We start from the raw sequence: 18,590 nt of genomic DNA on the forward strand, positions 1-18,590 counted from the left end.
TCCACCTGCCAGAAAAAAGAAAAAGCCTCTGAGCTCTTGTACAAAGCAGAAAATCTCTATTTTTTCTAAGGAGTCCCCTTACGTTTTACCATGGAAGACCTAAACTGCAGGCCTTGGCAAAAAAAGAAACTTGCTCCAGTTTAGCTTAATGTGTAATGATAAGCCATTCAAAAGGATGATCTTCTAATACCTGTTTAAGATTTAGTTTAGCTTCACTAAACTGATAAGAAAAAAATCAAGCCATTCTAAAAATACCTAAGAGTATCCACTTAGTGTTTCATATCTGTTTAATATTACATCTGAAGTTAAACTACTGCAATTTTGACTATGGACAAAGGTACCTTTTAACAGCTTTAAATGCAGGGGAAGAGGATGGGAAGAGGACCTGCCACACAGGCAAGTGTTAGCTAAATCCTTGTAACTTTAGCCCTATAGGAATGGTTGGCTCACCAGTGGATATAACTCACCCATCCCTTGTAAGCCCAAATAATACTGCATAAAAGGTTCACTATTTGAGGGAGTCGCTATAATAAGCCTAGATCATTTGGCTCAAGCACATCATGTTTATATTGCTGTTTTATATTTCTATTTTAAAATGTTGTTCCATCCCCTAAATAACTGCTCATCTCTCTCCTCCCATAACAAAACAGAATGTACAAACCACTAATGATGCTCCATAATAATGTGAAACAAATCGAAGAGTCTTGCATATTATTTTCCTCATTTCAGAATCAAATTCCTGAAGTTCACATTTGGAAATGTGCCAGAAAGAAACAAAAAAACAAGAATATTTTACACACAGATTTTTTTGCATGAACTACATTGTGCATTTCTTACAGTACAGAATGTAGCTAACATAATAATTAGATCTCAGTTCAGTAACAACTTACTGGAACTTGAAAATAGGAGTCTGTTTCTGGTTTTTTTTTCACTTACAGAGAGGGCACCTATCTCAGACAATATGTTACTGTAGCCTTAAGTCTAATCACTGCCTGAATTAACCTCTAAACTGGCTGTGCATTTTCATATTCAAAGGATCCTTGAGTGCCCTTAGACTGATGGCTTCCTGTCTTCTAAACTCTACGCACAAACTACATATAAGCATTTTAATTAATGTCTGTTCAGTATGTGTTGTATAAAGATGATAGACCTCCTTTAAAAAAATTGTGGAGTTTTGTCTAAGTGAAGCCAGGATTTTATCCTGTGCCTGTCTAGTGGTGAAGAGTTTACAGAGCTGAGATAATTACGGCTCTGTTAAACAAAGCAAATCCATAACCAAAAAGAAACTAAAGGGCTGCCAACTATATATAAATGTACAGACAGTCCATAACAAAAAGAAAACTAAAAATGGTTGTCCATGAAGTGAATCAAGCTGCCCATAAACCACTAATAAATGGCAAGCTTGATTGAAAATCCATTATCAGAACGAGGCTGGATATAAATGTTGATGTATAGACAGAGCACAGTACAGCTATCTTGTGTCTATGCAGGTGTGCAACTCAGTACCCTGCACAGAATTCTCCATTAGGGCTTTGTGGCCCATGGGAACCTTTATAGCTCCCTTTCCCTCCTTGCCTCCCTCCCCCTCCAGTGGTATGCTGCTGCACCTTTGTCACCTGCTTGTAATGGTTGCTCACCTTGAAAGCAAGCAGGGCTGTGTGGCCCTAGGCAGTCTGAGAACCTGGACGGGACAGGAAGTGGGGCAGTGCAGCCAGGACACAGCAGTGGAGGTGGAGAAAGGCAGTGGGTGGTAGTCCATGCTCAGATGGGGAGAGCAGGGCCACCAGGACTAAGTGGGGCGAGGGTGGGCTAAGATGGTGGCAGCACAGTGCAGGCTGTAGTCAAGGGTATTCGGGTGTTCTGTGAGTGGACAAACCCTGGGGTGTTGTAAACTCATCACTGCAGTCAAGTAAGACTGTGAGATTATTAACTGTTTGGGTTTCACGTTAAACCATTAACGTTTAATGGTTAAGGTTTTCTCTAAGGACGCGTGTTTATCCTTTTTTCCCCAGTAATAAACCCTGGGGTTAATGTGTAATGATAATGTTTTAGTTGAATGTTGCTTGCAAGTGAAGAAGTTTGTTCACTTTCAAACATGCTGTTAATGTACTTTTCCAGGTTTCTGTGTGGGGTCTTGAGCCAGATTTAGAAAGTTAGTGTTTAACCCCTAAATATGAACCTGGAGTTTGTTATTGCCAGGTGCTGGCAGAGGGGTTACATTTAAGTTATGTAAAATCAATGTCAATAAAACATGTCATTACAAAAGTTTGGTTGTCAGTAAAGAGTTTGAAGATTGTCAGTAAAAACAAAATTCTTAGGTTGGCAACTCTGAAAGGAATGCATGGTATCTTACAAATAAGAATTCACAGCTGGCAAGGCAGCGGTGTATTATGCTGCCATCTAGAGGACCCAATATAGAAAACACTGTAAAACAGCTCTGTCCAAGTTTTTCATGCAAAGGAAATGTGTATTTGTTTGAATATTTTTAATAATGTCAAAAAGGAACCAACTGCACTGCTCTCTGATAGTGCTTTTCAATTAAGTTATTGATGAGCATTAGATGTGACTGCTTACTTACTGGTCTTCTCTAAATCTGATGGTAAATGATTGCATGCATTATTTCCCCCTTTTTTAGACAGATTCCAGAATATATATGTAAATGTTTTATTGCTTCGGCTACCAAAACCTTGAGCCTACTCCAGGGACTATCCCTTTTCTTCATGTTGTACTGTCATAATTGCAGTCAGCAGGGACAGCTGAACTAGATTCCTTACATTACAAAGACATGGATCAGTATAACAGGGCACACGTGGTGGGTTTCCTTTAGAACTCTTGAACTTGCTTTCCCTTCTGAGTCTGGAACACCACAATATTGGTAGTTTTCTATATATGCTGAAAAATAATCTATTTGTGAGGATTTTTTTTGTAGAGAAATGATGATTAGTTTCTCATAATAATAAATATGTCTGGTTGTTTGTACTTCTGGTACCGCTGTTACTAATACATTAATGATGTAGTTTGTTGTTTGAATCTGATTAGGTATTGTTTTTATATTTTAAATATAAAAAAGGGGGAAAATATGTAAACATATTACTTACATGAAAAATATCATATTTGCTTCCAATTATCACCAGAGGAATTGGAAAAGGGTCAATTAATTCATAATCCTGTGAAATAACAGTATATTTTAAACTTTATAAAACATTATAAAAGAACAGTGACAGAGCTAGGAGATCAGAAAACAGGCTGAGAATCATTATTAACAGATGTATGTTATCTCTTTCCAATCTTTAGACATACAGCTATTATAATGCAGTGTAATTACACAGGGCTGATATATTCCAACACAATCCCTTATAAAACAGCCCCCTTGAGAAGTGAAAGCCTTGCTGCCATAAACCTATTGAGTAGGAACAACAAGTACCAGGAGCCACTTCCACACAGGGGACATAACAAAGGAAGGAAATGTTGGAATGTGATGTCCCCTCCTACCGGCGTATAGATACAAGGAAGAATTGGGCCTAATGAAGCTAAAAAAGGCCTCGTCTAAGATTCTGATGAAGGTAAAATGCATTATGTACCATAATTTTATATTGTTTTTGACACATTTAAAAATCTGTACAATAAAAAACAACTGTAATATCAAAAAGAAATTTATGGAACAGGCATTGCATTGTTTATTTGAAGTTTGTGCAAATAACTTATAATCAAACTCCATATGCTTGACAAAGAGATTAAGTAGACAAGTGACTAACAGAGTGCAGTGCATTAGACTTGCAATTAACTAGTTTGAAATCCGGTCCAATTTAGTAGCAATTTAAAATTATCATCATATGACAGACTTTTAGTGTTCTTTGTGAAATGAGAGTATTTTTTCAGCTTGTTTTCTACAGAACAGATGTACACTTCACAACTGGCTGAAACTTTTAGCAATTACAACACAATGGATAATGAATATATTATCAGGATAACTGAACTCTACCTTCTCCATCAACTCCAGAAGATAGTGGTTCCTCCACATACGGGTTAAAAAAATTATCAGTGGGTTAGGATGAAGCCTGAATCACTATTTATCCCGTATTTTGTCAAAATAATGGATTTCTCTTATTAGTGTTAATAAGCTAATCTATTTCACAGGCATCATATTCACTTGAAATGTGGTGGCTGAAAACAAAGGGCAGGGAAATCATTATGCTGTATTGACTTGGATCTAAGATGACACTGAATTTAAGACAATCCCCTCATAATAGATTCTATACATGGAAAATTTATAAATTTGTTATACTTTTTCTTGTACCAAATCTAGTTATTGGGTGGCTGCCTTTAATTCATCCCCCACAACTACTGCAAGGGGCAGGCAGTGGGGGGCTGGTGGCGTGGGGAAGTCAAGCAGTTTGCACCCTACTTATGCCTGCCCCCTGTCATCTGCCTGCCCCCCACAGCCTTGGGCTGCCCCTTTTCCCTCTGCACCCTCTCCTGCCCTTTTCCCCAGCCTCTGCTTTCCTCTCTTCCCTCCCTGCTCCCCTCCAACCTCTGCTTTTTCCCCCTTACCACTCTCTACCAGCCTAGGTTTCTTCCTCCTCTCTCCCCTCCCCAGCCTCTGCTCCCCACTCTTACCCGTGCTCCACACCTCCAGCTTCCTTCCCAGTTCTAGTCTGGGGCAATAAGCATGGCCCAAGCCCTGCCCCTATAGCAGCTGTGTAAACTGTGTGCCATGCTGCTTCTATGGGGTGGGACCAGGGCTATGCTCAGTGATTCAGGCTGCAGCACTGACAGAGGCTGCCTGTATGGAACAAAAGCAAAGGCAGAGGTAGAAGGAAAAGCACAGAAGCTGCATTGGCGGGAGGGGAAATGTGGAGGTACAGAGATGGTGTGTGGGAGGACGGCAGGCATCAGCTACAACTAGGGCCCACACCCCAGGCTGGGGCTAGAGCCTTTCCACAGAAGTGGCTTGCACACCTCCTCACTCCTCCTCCCCATATATGATTCTAAGACTTGGGGCTTTTTTCTCCCGTTAAATGATGGGGGTGCGTTCATCTTAGAATTGAGTAAATACAGTAACTTTCTTAATTCAGGATAACATCAATAAGATGCTTAAGGAGATTAGCACTATTATAGTGTCTGTTTCATTGACCCTAAAATGTCTTCAAATATACTTCAAACATATCTTTAACAAGTCCCCTAATGTATTTATTCTCTCCCTTATCCCTAAGGACTTCCAGTAAATATTCCCCTAGCAGAAATCTTTTATGAATCTCACCAGTTCCCCAATTTTTCACAAGCATCGTCTATAACCATGTGAAGGCCTACAGAGATCCCTTGATCTGCTCTGTGCTTTTTCCTCTGTAAAAGACGAAGCTCCCCACCCACAAAGATTAGCTTCTGAGTTGAATCGAACTGATGTAACTTTGAAAAATATCATCAATATCTTGGTAGCTAAAAAGGCTGTAAGTCCTCCTTTCTGCTTTTTCTTATATACAGGAACTCAATACAAACCCTAATTCAGCATGTGTGATGATTATGTCCCTCTAGAAGCTGTCTCCTGCCAAGGGTAAAAAGCCTGTTTCTTTCATGTTATTCCCTTTGCCCAAATGGTAAGAGTTGTATTTTTAAAGGCTAAAGAACCCTGTATGTTATCTGTAGGACCTGTTTGTTGCCAGCTGCATTTCAATGTAGTCGCTTCTCGGCCTCTTGAAGGCTCGGATCGAAAACATTTTCTTTAAGAAATTACCTTTTCTAAAAAAGTTGAAAAACAACACTAGTGGTCTTGGGAAGGTCCCAAGAGGCCAAAAAATGTAAAGACCCAATCCTGAAGCCCTTATTCATCTGAAAGTAAACATGATTATCTCACAAATACTGGGGCTATACACAGGAAAAAGAACTACTGAGCATTGTAGACATCTGCTTTCTAATATAATACAACACTCCTTTTAATATTTTAACTGTTAGTATCTGATTTATTGTATTATTTTATAAGTTACTACAGCTGAATTTATATTCTGAATCTGTAAACTGTAGAATATTTGTTTAGGCATTAAATACACAAAGTATTTGCACAGTGCCATATACATTTTCATTTGTATTTGCATAATTTATTTTAGCTTTTTCAAAAGATTAAAGTTAGCAGTTGCATTTAAAGGCCTAGTATTAACATTTCTGAAACTTTATAATTTAATTAGTTGTCAGATTATCAAAAGGCACTGAGTTTGTGACAGACATTTGAATAAATGCAAAGTATATAGTCATGTTGAAGGCTTTATAACTATACTCATTGCTTAAATTTGTACTTTCATCTATTCTCTTGCCAGATGACTTCTGTACATTCTAGTTTTCATCTCATGTTAAAAAAAAGATTATAAAATCAATATCAAACTGCTAGTCTAAAACTCTTATTTCTTTTGATTGGTGTAACATGCCATAACAATCACATTAGATGTCTAACAAAAAGATATAAGAAACCTTCTTTCCTTGTTTCTGCTCTTACTGAATTTTCATTAAATTGCTATAATTTTCCAGTGAACAGGTTCATCTACATCAAATGGATTTTCAGTCATGCATAAAAATCTAAAAGGGTTGTTTATGATGTTCACAAGCATTATCTTTAACTGTATAAAGGCTTATGATAACTGGAAAAAATACCAGAAGACTTTTACCGGATGATCCTTCTGCATGCTGTTCCACATCTTCTCTCGAATTTCAGTAGCGACTTTAGGATTTGTCTTTCCCAACTTAGTTATAAGTTTGTTCAGGTGGTTTCTGGTGACCTGTAGAAGACTTTCCATGGTTGACCAGAGTTCACTGGGTTTGGAGAGATCCAAAACAAGAACTATAGCAAATGTCCTATTAAAGAAGAAAATTCTTAAGTACCAAAGATTCAGCTGAAGAAAACTATTTCATTTTTCATATATGATCTTTTTCCTTAGAGCTATTGCTAAAAAGAACAAACATGAAAAAAAAACCAGGGACAAAACTAGGCAGTAAAGACAGGTAGTCCTTCAGGTTAGATGCGTGCTGATAAATCCTCCCCATTGTCTCTACACCTGAATGTCAAAGCATTTAATTTATTCACTCCCCACAGCTAGCTTATATATCTTAAACATTATTTCTGGATATTTTGTTTGAATGCAAGTAGCACCTGTGGAGTTCCATTAAGTAAGTTCTCAGTATATCTTGCCTACCTGGAATCCCCACTTAAGTAATGGCAGAAAAGTAATGAGTAAAATTCTTCCATGATGTTACTTGTAACACAGTCAGTTGAGACCTCAAATGAAGAGCTAAGGATGGCAATTTGACTGGTGGCTCAGAATCCCTGACAGAACAAGGCTCTTATTCATAACAATAGGTTGATCATATTTAAGGTATGCCATAAAGCAAAGAAACTATTAAAACACCAAACATAACAGGCATGCTTGAAACACACCTTGAAAACTGAACCTCACTTATGGCAGAGGACTGACTGGATTCAAAGTCTGCTTCTGCTATGCTGCTTAGCAACCCTAGGATTTAGTATATGGACTCCAAATTAAAAGCAATCAGAAAGCCTACAGAGTAAGCTCACTTGTGTGCAACATGCTTAGTTCTCAGAAGATTTCTGAATTAAAGACATTCAGTTATTTGATGCAATTTTCACTTTGCTGTGTCACTTCTCTGATAAGTAGTCCAGGACTCATGATGTACTACTGATCAGGGAAGCATCACTCTTTGAAATAAAAACTAGGGAAAACAGCTGCAGCACTTCAGCAGTCCTGTGTAGCTGCTTGCTGCGCTATATGAACATCAAGCTTAATTCACAAGTCCTCGTCTTCACAGTAGGATAAGGAACCTAAGTCTGCAAAATCCTACCCTATCCTCATCCTAACTGAAAAAAAAAACTCCTCCCATTTCTGTTTTTCCCAAATTCACTTCTTTCCAATGGAAATCCTGTAACTTGGCCTTGTTTCCATATTTATTTTCCTGTTCTTCTCCTGCTACCCCACCATGTCTACACCACTTCCTATTTCTACCCCATGTTTTGCTCTCTCCACAATGCTTGCCCTCTAAAATGCCTTCCCTTTTCTGCCTAAGGAGTTGGTTCTTAGTGTTGCTGACAGTTATCATAGGCCAAAGTCTACCTTCTGCATTCTCCCATGTTGGGTTTGCTACTGTTCTTCAGACAGCAAGAGTAGAATGGGTGCTCTCTTCTGTAGCTCTTTGTTCTACTTATGAACGGCTGAGCCACTTCCCCCATGTTGATGCCTCATTTTGTGGTTAAAGACTTCCAAATACCAAGCATATTTGCAAGCATTCTGTCAGGAAGATGCTCAGAGCTATTCACCAGTGGTAGCTGGGGCATCTCTCCATTCCTATGAAGGAGTGATCTTTAGAAAAATTCATGGTGACAATCTTTCAAAACTAATGAACAGCTTACAGTTTGAAAGATTTCTCTACAATAATGGAGAATGAAAGCTAAGATTAATCTTGACACTGTAGAAGTTTCTCACCACCTACCTTATGTTGTCACTAGTTATTGGTATACGAGTCAATTCCAATAATGAGGTTCCACCACCTAGTTCCCAAAAATGAGCGATGTCTTTTGGCTGCAAAACAGTTTCTTTGCATTAGAAAACTGCATTTCCATATAACACCAAGAAGATGCATACAAACAAACAAGGGATACATTTCTTCTGTGCAGCACACAGAACAGGAAGATATTCTGTAAGTTCTTTCCAGAAGAGAAGCCTGCTAAATAAATCCCAAGTGACACCTGTGAAGGGCTCCCAGCATACATGTGATTGCCTTATTAGGAAGCTGCCACAAAATGCTGAAGGATGAATACCTTAAAAAGTCAGCGTAATAAATGTCATCACTGGCTTAAGCCTCTGGTATTCATTTATCTTTGCTTGAGAGATAATACTTGATAATTTGTAAGACAGGACCCACTGATTCTAGCAAGCTGAAGGGCAAATTAGATGGCAATAATCTTTCATTTATTCAAAACTTCTCCCCATCCCTACCAAACTTTCTCTTTCCCCCAGCATGTCCAATTTCTTTTCCATGCCATTTCAAGAAAGATAACAGAACAGCATGGAAGAACAAAAGACAGCTCATTCATCTGACCCCAACACTCTTTCCTGCCCCGGGCAGGGGGCTGGACTCGATGATCTGTCAAGGTCCCTTCTGACCCTAGCATCCATGAATCTATGAGTCAAGGTGAATAAGGGTGGATATGCGCCTCTCTGGACAGGAAGCGACTGGATAGGTAGAAGCCTTGGGCCTCACAGGCATTGCTACTTTAAAACCACAGAATCCAACTTTTTGTTGTATTTCCAGGCATTGCATGTAGTCATTTGTTCCTGTAAAAAGTAAAGTGAGTGTGAAACACCATCAAAGCAGAATGGAAATGTTTTACATCCTCATTACATTTATCATTACATTTACTTATGTAAAGTAACTATGTAAGATTAATCAGGAGAACTGGATCCATGAAGACACGTAAGGTATTTTGAGAAGTTTTATATTAGCAAAGAATACATTTCTTCTTTGCCTCCTTTCACAAAAGGTTAGAGATGATTTTGCATGTTAGAGATGACCAGATTTTGTTGCTCACCCAAGCATCTCAACACCAACTGTCTCAATATCTGTCCTTTAATGCATGCAACAAAAGAAAACATACTGGCATTACTTCAGTGTTTCTGCTAACAAGTTTCGGAGTTGAAGTAGATACCAATATTTACTGAAATTAGATTTCAGTGTTGACACCACTGAGATTAATAAGCAGGTCTTACTTCTTTGAAGTATTTTCCAAGATTAACACTAATTTTTTAATTTTATGCCTATATTGTCTCTTCTGCTTATATTCTGTCAAGATTTTCTGGTTATTCCTGCAAACTGTCTGCAGAAAAAGGTATGTATGGCACAATGCAATGCTGTATCACAGATACCCTGAGACAGCTGTGAACATGATAGCTCATGCAGCAGACAAACTGACATGAAGCAGCAGTGTGCAGAAATACCTTTGCTTAGGTATTTCTGCAGAGTACTATTAGGACCACGTAAAAATATCATAAATCAGCTATTACTGAATCAATTCATATTCAGTTCACATTTAAGCTACCACAATTACAAAGTTTTTAATGAAAGCCTAGATTCTATAAAGAGAAACTATGTGCCAACTGAAAAAGTGATGAGTTGCAAGCACCTAAACATATGCATGGTCACACTGTTCACAGTTACAAATGGTATTGATTTCTGTGTGAATGTAAGTGTTAAATCATCTTGGCTTCATACAGTCTCAGTGAAAAAGAGCAACTATGGATTAAAAATAAAATGAAAACTAGCCTTTTATTCCAAAAACTGATGTGAAATACAAATTGAAATACCTTCTCTCGCACATGACTGCTGATCTAAACAGAGAAGTCGCTAGTTAGATGTTATAAATAATTGAGCTGTACAACAAATATATCATAGTCCTTCTCCTATGTACTCACTGTGTTATGTCCTTTTGCTCTTCTTCCAAATGTATATTCCAAGGCTAATGTTGGTTTTGGAATTTCCTCCCTAACAATGAATACACATTACATATCACATCCTTAAGTTCTGTCAAAATATTTTGATGATACTTCAGATCCAATTATTTTTGCCGTAAGCCAATTCTATGTACTACCCAAACAGTAAAAAAGTTGGCTTGGGAACAGCCATGTAAAGAAAGAATACTTTAAGACATACAACAAGTGTTAGCTCCTTAACCTTTACCCAAGAGACACAGAAGACTAAAATGTCAGCATTGTGCACACACAGTAACAGTAGTATGTGGGCCTGGAAGTCTGACCCAAAATATTTTACTAAAAGTATGTTACAGATATTTGAAGATCATCCTCAAGTCTTGACAAACTATCTAGCACAGTGGCGCTCAACCTCTAGCCTGTGGGCCATATCCGGCTCACAGAGCTCTGTCATCTGGTCCACAGGGCTCTCTACAGGTCCAAAATTTGGCAGGGGGGTGTGATAGCAATTAACCCTGTGGTTGCTCACCAGCCACCAAATTTCCAAGCTCCACATGACCTTGTGTGCTGGATTGAGCTGGTACACAGACTTGGAGCTGTGGGCCTGATACTGTACAAGAGGGGCTGGAGCCTGATCTGGTGCATGCAAGGTCAGGGCAGGGGGCCTGATCCAGTGCACAGGGCTTGGACCATACACAAGATCATGCCAACCCTGCAATTGGACTGGGTCCATGGATTGATCCCATGCACCAGATCCAGCTCACAGACACATGTTGCATCACTTACCTGGCCCACACCCCATTAAGGTTGGGCACCACTGGTCTAAGAGGTCATTAATTAGAAAATTAAACCTGCATGTCACCACTGTTTTAAACAAAAAAAATTTGGGGCAGGAAATATTCCTTCTAACATTACTATGAAAATATTGTTGATTATATTCAGCATTAGAGTACCCAGAGCTGCAAAATACTTTTCAAAATTTAACACGTACCTGTCAAGACACCTCAGTATAATAGTAGTCTTTCCCTAAAAATTAAAAACAATGAAGAACACTATTGTAATGTCATTAAAGCATAAAAGTTATATCACTGAATATAACATAACACATTTTTCTAACATTCCAATAATAAAATAGCTGAAGAGTATAAACTTATACAGTGATTCCTAGTATGATTACTGGAAAGTTAACTGCCAACTTCCTATCAGAATGTAGCTACACTGCTATTATTATAATTATAAACTATTGAATATGACAAATACAGTAACAACAACAGGATACTTAAAATCAGATATTACTTTAGTAATCAATCTGGCCAACTGTATTAAACTGTCTAACCGTTGCTAATTCCTAATAATAGATTAATGTAATGATTGGTTTCCAGTGAATTTGCTCAAATTATGATTGATGAAATGGAAATAAAAAGAATTCAAGAAATATACATAAACATCCCATAAAACTGCACATTTTTAGATGAGGAATCAGGCTCAGGACAGTTTAATTTAAAAAAGGTCCTTGAACTTGTAAAACTGGCTCCCTATTTTTAAATACATATCAGAGACTGATTAACAACATTTCTTACAAATCCATACATCTGCAAAAATCCACTTATCTGTTCTTAACGTTCTAAAACAGAGGATGGATGATCCCATTTTTCTGTACTAAAAATGAAGCATACATACATGCTTCTCTCACAAAGATGAAAAAGTAGTCTTAGTTACACTACCGAGACCAAATTTGTTTTGAGCATTGGAAGATCAGTAAATTATTACAGAAACACAGAGGGACAGCAGACCAATACTAGGCGGGGGGTCGGACTTGAAGATCTACAAGGTCCCTTCCGACCCTACTTCTACGATTCTATGATGATAGAATCTTCAGTATCCAGTTTAAGGCCCTGACTGCCAACACTAAATATCATAGTTACCTGGATGTAAGGTAACTAATACTTACCTGAAAGGATGTAAGGTAATACTAATACTTATTACTAAGGTAATAATTAGATTTTATACATGGAAAATTTACAGAAGTATTATAATTTTCCCATGTATAGAATCTAATTTTTGGAGAGTTGTCTTTAATTCATCCTTTCCACCACTGCACTGGAGCAGGCAAGTGATGTGGGGAGGTCAAACTTGTCCCCCATTTATGCCTGCTCCTTACCAACTGCATGCCCCCCCCCCCACAGCCTCTACTCCCCTTTTCTCGAGCCTCTGCTCCTTCCTTCCCCTTCTCCCTCTGTACATACAGAGAGATCGCACAAGCTTCTGTGGGCTGAAGCTCACAATTGCTGAAGTAAGCTTCAGTCCACAAAAGCTTGTGCCATATATCTACTCTGGTTAGTCTATCGCCAAAGCAGACAATTATTTGGGTTGGAGGGCCGCTTGACAAGTTTTGGTGAGTTGTTGAGAGCTGGGGGCAGGGGGTGCCGATTGAGTCTGTCTGGCCTGTCAGCCGCTGCTGAGAGTCTGAGGAGGAGGGGCTGCCCCACACCCCTTTGTTCTGCTGCACCCAAGGCTGGGCCAGGCAGCACTCAGATTCCTCTGCCCCTTGCATTCAATCCCCCTGCCCAGCTTCCTGTTGACTCTGCACAGTCAGCCAGGCTCACATGGAACAGGGTGTGATGCAGTGTGCCAAGTAGCCATCCTGCCTACTGCGAGGAGCCGCTGCTGCTGCACTAGCAAATTCGGTGGCGGTCAACCCCCCCCCTTGTGGCTGGCACAGACTTATATCCTAGCAGTGGCAATAGCTCATCGTCACAGGTGGGCAGAATGGCTTCTCAGCATGTTACATCATGCCCCATCCCACATGGGCCTGGCTGCTGGCAGCCACAGATCCAGGACTGCATAGCTACAGCAAGTGCCAACAGGAAGTCAGACTTGGAGGTGGGAGGGGATGGAAGAGTCTATGTGCTATGTGACTAGGGACCACCACCATCTGTAGCAGGGCAGAGCAGCACAGAGCGCAGCCCTCCTTGCCCCAGTTCCTGGCAGCAGCTGGCAGGCTGGATAGGATCAATTGGTGGACTGCATATGGGTGGTATTTTGCCCACCCCTGGTCTATTAGGTGGAAATCTACCCTGCTTTCTGTTAGTCTTTAACCGGGGTGGGCCAAATCTAGTCCAAAAAGCAAAGTCATTTGGCCCACAGGTCTAGAAATACAGTGGCAGGAGAGCGGTGGCAGCTGCCAAATTTGTGGACCTGTAGGGTGCCCAACAGCCCAGATCATGAGGCCCCACACCCAAGATCATACTGATGTGTAATTGAGCCTATGCACAGACTCATACCACACCCATATCTGGGCACATGGTGTCTGGCTTTGTGTGGGGCTGAGTCAGCCAGCAAGCTGGATTGCACCCATAAACCAACCCTGTGCAGGATCTGTCCCATGGCCCAGGAAGGTTGGATGCAGCTTAAGTTGAGTTGGAGGCAGGGCAGATTTGCACCTTATAGACTAACTATAGATAGAGAAAGAGACAGAGTGAGCCAGCATGTGCAAGTGCTCAAGTTTCCCTGAGCTTCCACCTACCAAAGCTTGCACTCTGTATGTACCCATCTCGCTGCAACCCTACTCACACAGAAGAGACATCACAGGCACCTGTGGGTGTGGTTTTTTTGTGCCAGAAGAAACAGAGCATTACTGCAACCTGGCTTGCAGGCACTGAGCCCCCGCTAATTTTTTTTGGCGGCTACTTGAAGAGTGGGAGCCCTGGAGCACCCATGGGGTCAGTGCCTGTGGAAGAGCTGCCAGAAGCACAGCTAGCCTGAGGCCCTGCGGCTCTGGCAGACTCCCCGGGGGAGACAAGAGGGCTGTGGAGAGCACACCAGCTTTCTCAGGCTGAGCCTCCCTTCATCAGAGTACCGGCAGAGGCAAGCCTTCCTGCTCCCTACAGCTACCCCGCCTCCCACCGGGCTTCCCAGGCTTCCCCTCCGCCAGCAGGAGGCGCCAGCCAGGCAAAGCAACAACCCAGCCGCAAGCGGTCAGTCAGCACGAGGCGAGGCAAGGCGTGCCCCAGCGCAGCCCGGTTTTACATATGAAATGATCGTACTGGAAGCTCAAAGCGGTATTTGCTGGAAAACTATAGTGCGGTGAAAAAGTGTGCACATCAGTGTGCAAATCAGCTTTATGTACTTTCTACTGCTGGGTGAGTGACAATGGGTCCCCCGAGCTGAAGCACTTCTCGATTTGGAGGCCAGCCGTCCTCAGACAGCCCACCCTTCAGCGAAGGCTCCCTGAGAGGGACTGCACTGTTTGCCCACGCTGCCTTAAAAAATGACCCTGCGTTTGGAGCGCTCGTCCTAGCGCTGCCCCTCCTTCGTACAACGGATGAACTATCGCACGCCTGGCAGACCTACGTACCCCGGCCTTACTCCCCAGGAACAGCAGGGCTTTCTCGGCGGCGCCCTCCGCGTCTCCTCCCCGCTCCGCCTCGGCCTGGGCGAGCTCCCACAGCGCCTCGCTGCGGGGGGACAGCGGCGTCAGAAGGGGGGGCACTCACCAACGTCCCCTCCCCTACCCCCGGGGGCCGTTGGGGTTCGCGGGCACTCGCCAACAGCCCCTCCCCCCAGCCCCGGCCACCGTTGGGGTTTGAACCCCCCCCCTCCCCGCGCGCTCGTCCCCAGGCGAAGGAGCGCGGGGGAGTGCGGGGCCCGCTCCCCGTTACCTGGCCCTGGGCATGGCGGGGACGGTGACGCAGGCCCCATCGCCATGGAAACCTAGCGCCAGCCGCAGCTGCGCGCGCAGCTACACCCCGCCCCCGCGCACTACAGCCGCCTCACCTCCCCTTCCCCCTCCGTAGCCGTGCAGTTCAGGACTCGTACATACAGTCACTTCGGGGTCACCACGCACACTATCTCACACTTCGGGGCAGTCGCTGGCGCCACACACGTACACATTTGGGGACCACTAGTCAGATCCTGCCAGAAAGGTGGAGCAGTACTGCCTGCAGCTGAATTTAAGGTTGTGAGCAGTTGAAGAAACCAGTAGAGCTGCGTTTAGCACGAGTTAAACAGGCTGTGAAATAGGAGCTTCCCGCGGAGCAAAGGCTTGCTGGCTAGGCTGGTGCCACGGCCCAGCACGTTAGAAAGTAGCGAGGGTGGGTAACGCCGGTAGAAGAGTCTGGAAAGGATGGACGGGGTAGTTGGTGATGAGCCCGGACGTCCGTTACCTGCCTGAGCTCTGCCAGTGCCGTAGCAAGGGGCAATAGGGTGATACCCGCCCCCCCCGACACTGGAGCAAAGGGGCGCTAACAGATGCTGCCTAGCCAGGGCAGGATGAAGCCTTCAGCAGCTTGTTTGCGGAGGCGAGGGGACCGGGTGTCTCCTGCCGCTGCGTGCGCTCCCGGGCAAGAATGGGGGGGTGGCCCTCCCAGATCTGTGCATGGGGTGGGGGGAGGGGCTGTTGCTGTGGGTTTTGCCCCGGGCACCAAACTTCCTTGCCACAGTACTAGCTGCTGCTGCCAGGCAGTTGGTTTAAACTTTGGGTAGAGCAGGGATCAAACTGGGGCAGAGGAGTGCATATATGCACCCCCGGTGGTTGATCCAAGGGGGTACCTACTGGTGGAGGGAAAGAGAGGCGGAGGGACAGCGCTGGAAGAAACAAGCTGTAAATATATATGTTTATACAGAGTGAGTGATCACAAGCTCCCCCCACCTTTTTTAAATTTCATGCTGAATCACCCAAAACAATTCCCAATTCTATCTCCTAAGCAGAGCTCAATTGTTCAAGTCCGCATGGCACTACTGCTGGCGAGTAACTTACCTCCTCGACTCTCCAGCCTGGGGCTTCAGATGCTTCCACATCTATGACAGGGATCCTAGTTTGAGCCTAGAGGCCTTGGGATTCAGATGCAAGGCCCCTAGAGTGCAAGGTTTTTTGAGCTCAAGCTGGTTTCATCTGATGCTTTAGAGGAACAGCAGAAAGCAAAGGAGGAGGAGAAACTAGAATGCAAAAGACAAGTGTGTGTGGGGGGGGGGTGTACGGATTTGAACAGAAAATCGCAGAACAAGAAATCATCCATAGATTGGATTCTACAAATCAGAGTTAACCTGTGGGTCATGACCCAAAAGTGGGTCACAAGAATATACCAACGGGTCAGGAACTAATAAAAATGGATCAACAATCTCTAAAAATGGATTCTCCATTAAAGGGAAACAGTGGCTTTTTCCAGGCAGGCTGGCAGATTTCCAGCCTGCAATGGGCTGCTTGGGCCATCCATGTCCCACACATACCAATCCCCTGCCCCACACACTGGGAAGCTTGGGGTGGGGGTGCAGTGGGTCGATGTTTACAAATGGGTCCTGGTACAAAAAAAGGTTGAGAACCAGTGTTATAAAGTATAGTTTAAATGGGAACTACAGATTCTCATCTCATTAACTGGATTAGCTTGTGTGACTCCTTGTTCCTATGGGTTTAAACCTTGTTTGTTCTTTCAGCGCTACCCCCTCCCCCCTCTCTCTCCCGCCCTCCTTCCCTCTATCCCTTTTATTCTAATTTCTCTCTATACTCTTTCTGCACCTCCTTTCACAGTCTCTGATGAAGTGAGCTTGTGTTGTATATATCTGGTTAGTCTATAAGGTGCAAATCTACCCTGTCTTCTACCTGAATGAGATCACCAATCTCATTCCACAGAGAACCACAAACAGCCATCAATTGGTAGGAAACTTTGATCACTACAGAAGTGACCTGGCTTTGAAATGATAATTGATAGGCTATGGTAGTGTTGTGGTGATATGGTAGCTCTAATGGTTCTGGAAAACATGCAAGCAGCAAGCCTTTTTTATGGGTGTTATATTGGACTGTCTAGTTGGAAAGGACATAGACAAGCTTTTGGGTACCACTCTACCCTTCCTCAATTCTCAGTAAGTTAAAAGATCCTTGATGAGACTTCGGTAAATACATAGGAGGAAATGGTTTTCCCCACAAAAAGCAAGGCCTTTTAAATGTTCTAATTTAGGTCCTGAAATTGAAGTTTCCAAAATTCCTTTTCATTTTTGAAAATTGTGATTATAGTTTGTTTCAGAATGGCAAAATAGTGAAACTAAGGAAAAAAGCAGGCATGAATAAACAGATTTCTAGGTATGGTCCACTTCATTTTTTCCAAATGTTACTTAAGCTATAGGAACATTTGTTTTCTGATAATTAAACTCCTGGTTTAAGAAGACAATGGAACAAACAAGCAGATTTTAGACACAATTCTTTATTGCAAAGGAATACAAGGTTATCTGAAAGATAAAACATAAGAAAATGTTACCGTTACAATTTGTCATGTAACACTGTACACCAGGAACAGACATATACAGTAAATCACATTTTTTACACAAAAAATGTATTGCAGACAGAGCAAATTCCAGGTACTTAATCATTGTTTTTAATATGATCTACGACTTAGATGATTACGTAAAACATAAGAAGTTGGTTCCTTACGTAACTACTATATTCTCAGTTTCTTTTTACAGAAATAGGCGGTGCATAAACTATTGCAGGCTTTGCAAATGGCTCAGATTGTTTACATTGTGTTCATTTAAAATTTAGAATTTGATTAGGATCTAGCTTGTGTGACTCGATAAACAAATTATTAAAGCTAGGCTATCTGAAACTGAAATACCGCATACATTTTGTTTCCTTTCACTTTGTTGGGTTTTATATAACAGGTTTGATAGCTTTGGTCATTCATGATTTTAAGGAGAACTAAAAATGTATATAAAATACTTTTACAAAGAGTGAATAGTAAATATCTGTAAAAAGAAATACAAATACTATGCATACAAACTAGACGTGCTGTAATTATTCATATTAGAGCTACAGGTTACAGTTGCAGCATAATATTTTAAAGTTCAACATACAATTTTTGTTCCCCGTTAAATTCAGCAAAGAATACTAGCTATTTTTAGCTTGTCCTGCTATTTTGTTTTACTTAAACAAGTGTCTAATACAAAAGGCTTCAGTCTGTATGAGGAGCTATAATCAGGTTATCATGAAGTTACACTGCAACCAGTATTAAACTATCAGAATTGTATAAAAAAAAAGGAAAGGGCAGGGTAGAACCTTAGAAGCTAACTCATTCAGAAATGCACAAGCTTTTGTAGGTGACAGGCTACTTTGTCAGCCTA

The 18,590-nt window shown here is 41.9% G+C and overlaps 1 protein-coding gene across 2 annotated transcripts in view; it reads right to left on the minus strand.

The window, feature by feature from the left end:
- Positions 1 to 15,218, minus strand: part of DYNC2LI1 (dynein cytoplasmic 2 light intermediate chain 1) — a 32,650-nt gene extending 17,432 nt beyond the window's left edge. The window contains exons 1-9 of one of the 2 annotated variants that reach the window (XM_019549390.1): positions 15,143 to 15,218; positions 14,839 to 14,938; positions 11,473 to 11,507; positions 10,467 to 10,536; positions 10,359 to 10,382; positions 8,488 to 8,576; positions 6,654 to 6,840; positions 3,099 to 3,167; positions 662 to 739 (exon numbers count right to left, since the gene is read on the minus strand). In XM_019549390.1, the coding sequence (XP_019404935.1) occupies positions 662 to 739; positions 3,099 to 3,167; positions 6,654 to 6,840; positions 8,488 to 8,576; positions 10,359 to 10,382; positions 10,467 to 10,536; positions 11,473 to 11,507; positions 14,839 to 14,938; positions 15,143 to 15,156 (666 nt within the window). In that variant the 5' untranslated portion in view covers positions 15,157 to 15,218. The remainder of the gene's footprint in view (positions 1 to 661; positions 740 to 3,098; positions 3,168 to 6,653; positions 6,841 to 8,487; positions 8,577 to 10,358; positions 10,383 to 10,466; positions 10,537 to 11,472; positions 11,508 to 14,838; positions 14,939 to 15,142) is intronic. The other variant, XM_019549391.1, reaches the window with a different exon arrangement.
- Between the last annotated feature and the right edge of the window lie 3,372 nt (positions 15,219 to 18,590).

Source organism: Crocodylus porosus, unplaced genomic scaffold (assembly GCF_001723895.1).
Source record: "Crocodylus porosus isolate Cpor-Errol unplaced genomic scaffold, CroPor_comp1, whole genome shotgun sequence".
NCBI lineage: Eukaryota > Metazoa > Chordata > Crocodylia > Crocodylidae > Crocodylus > Crocodylus porosus.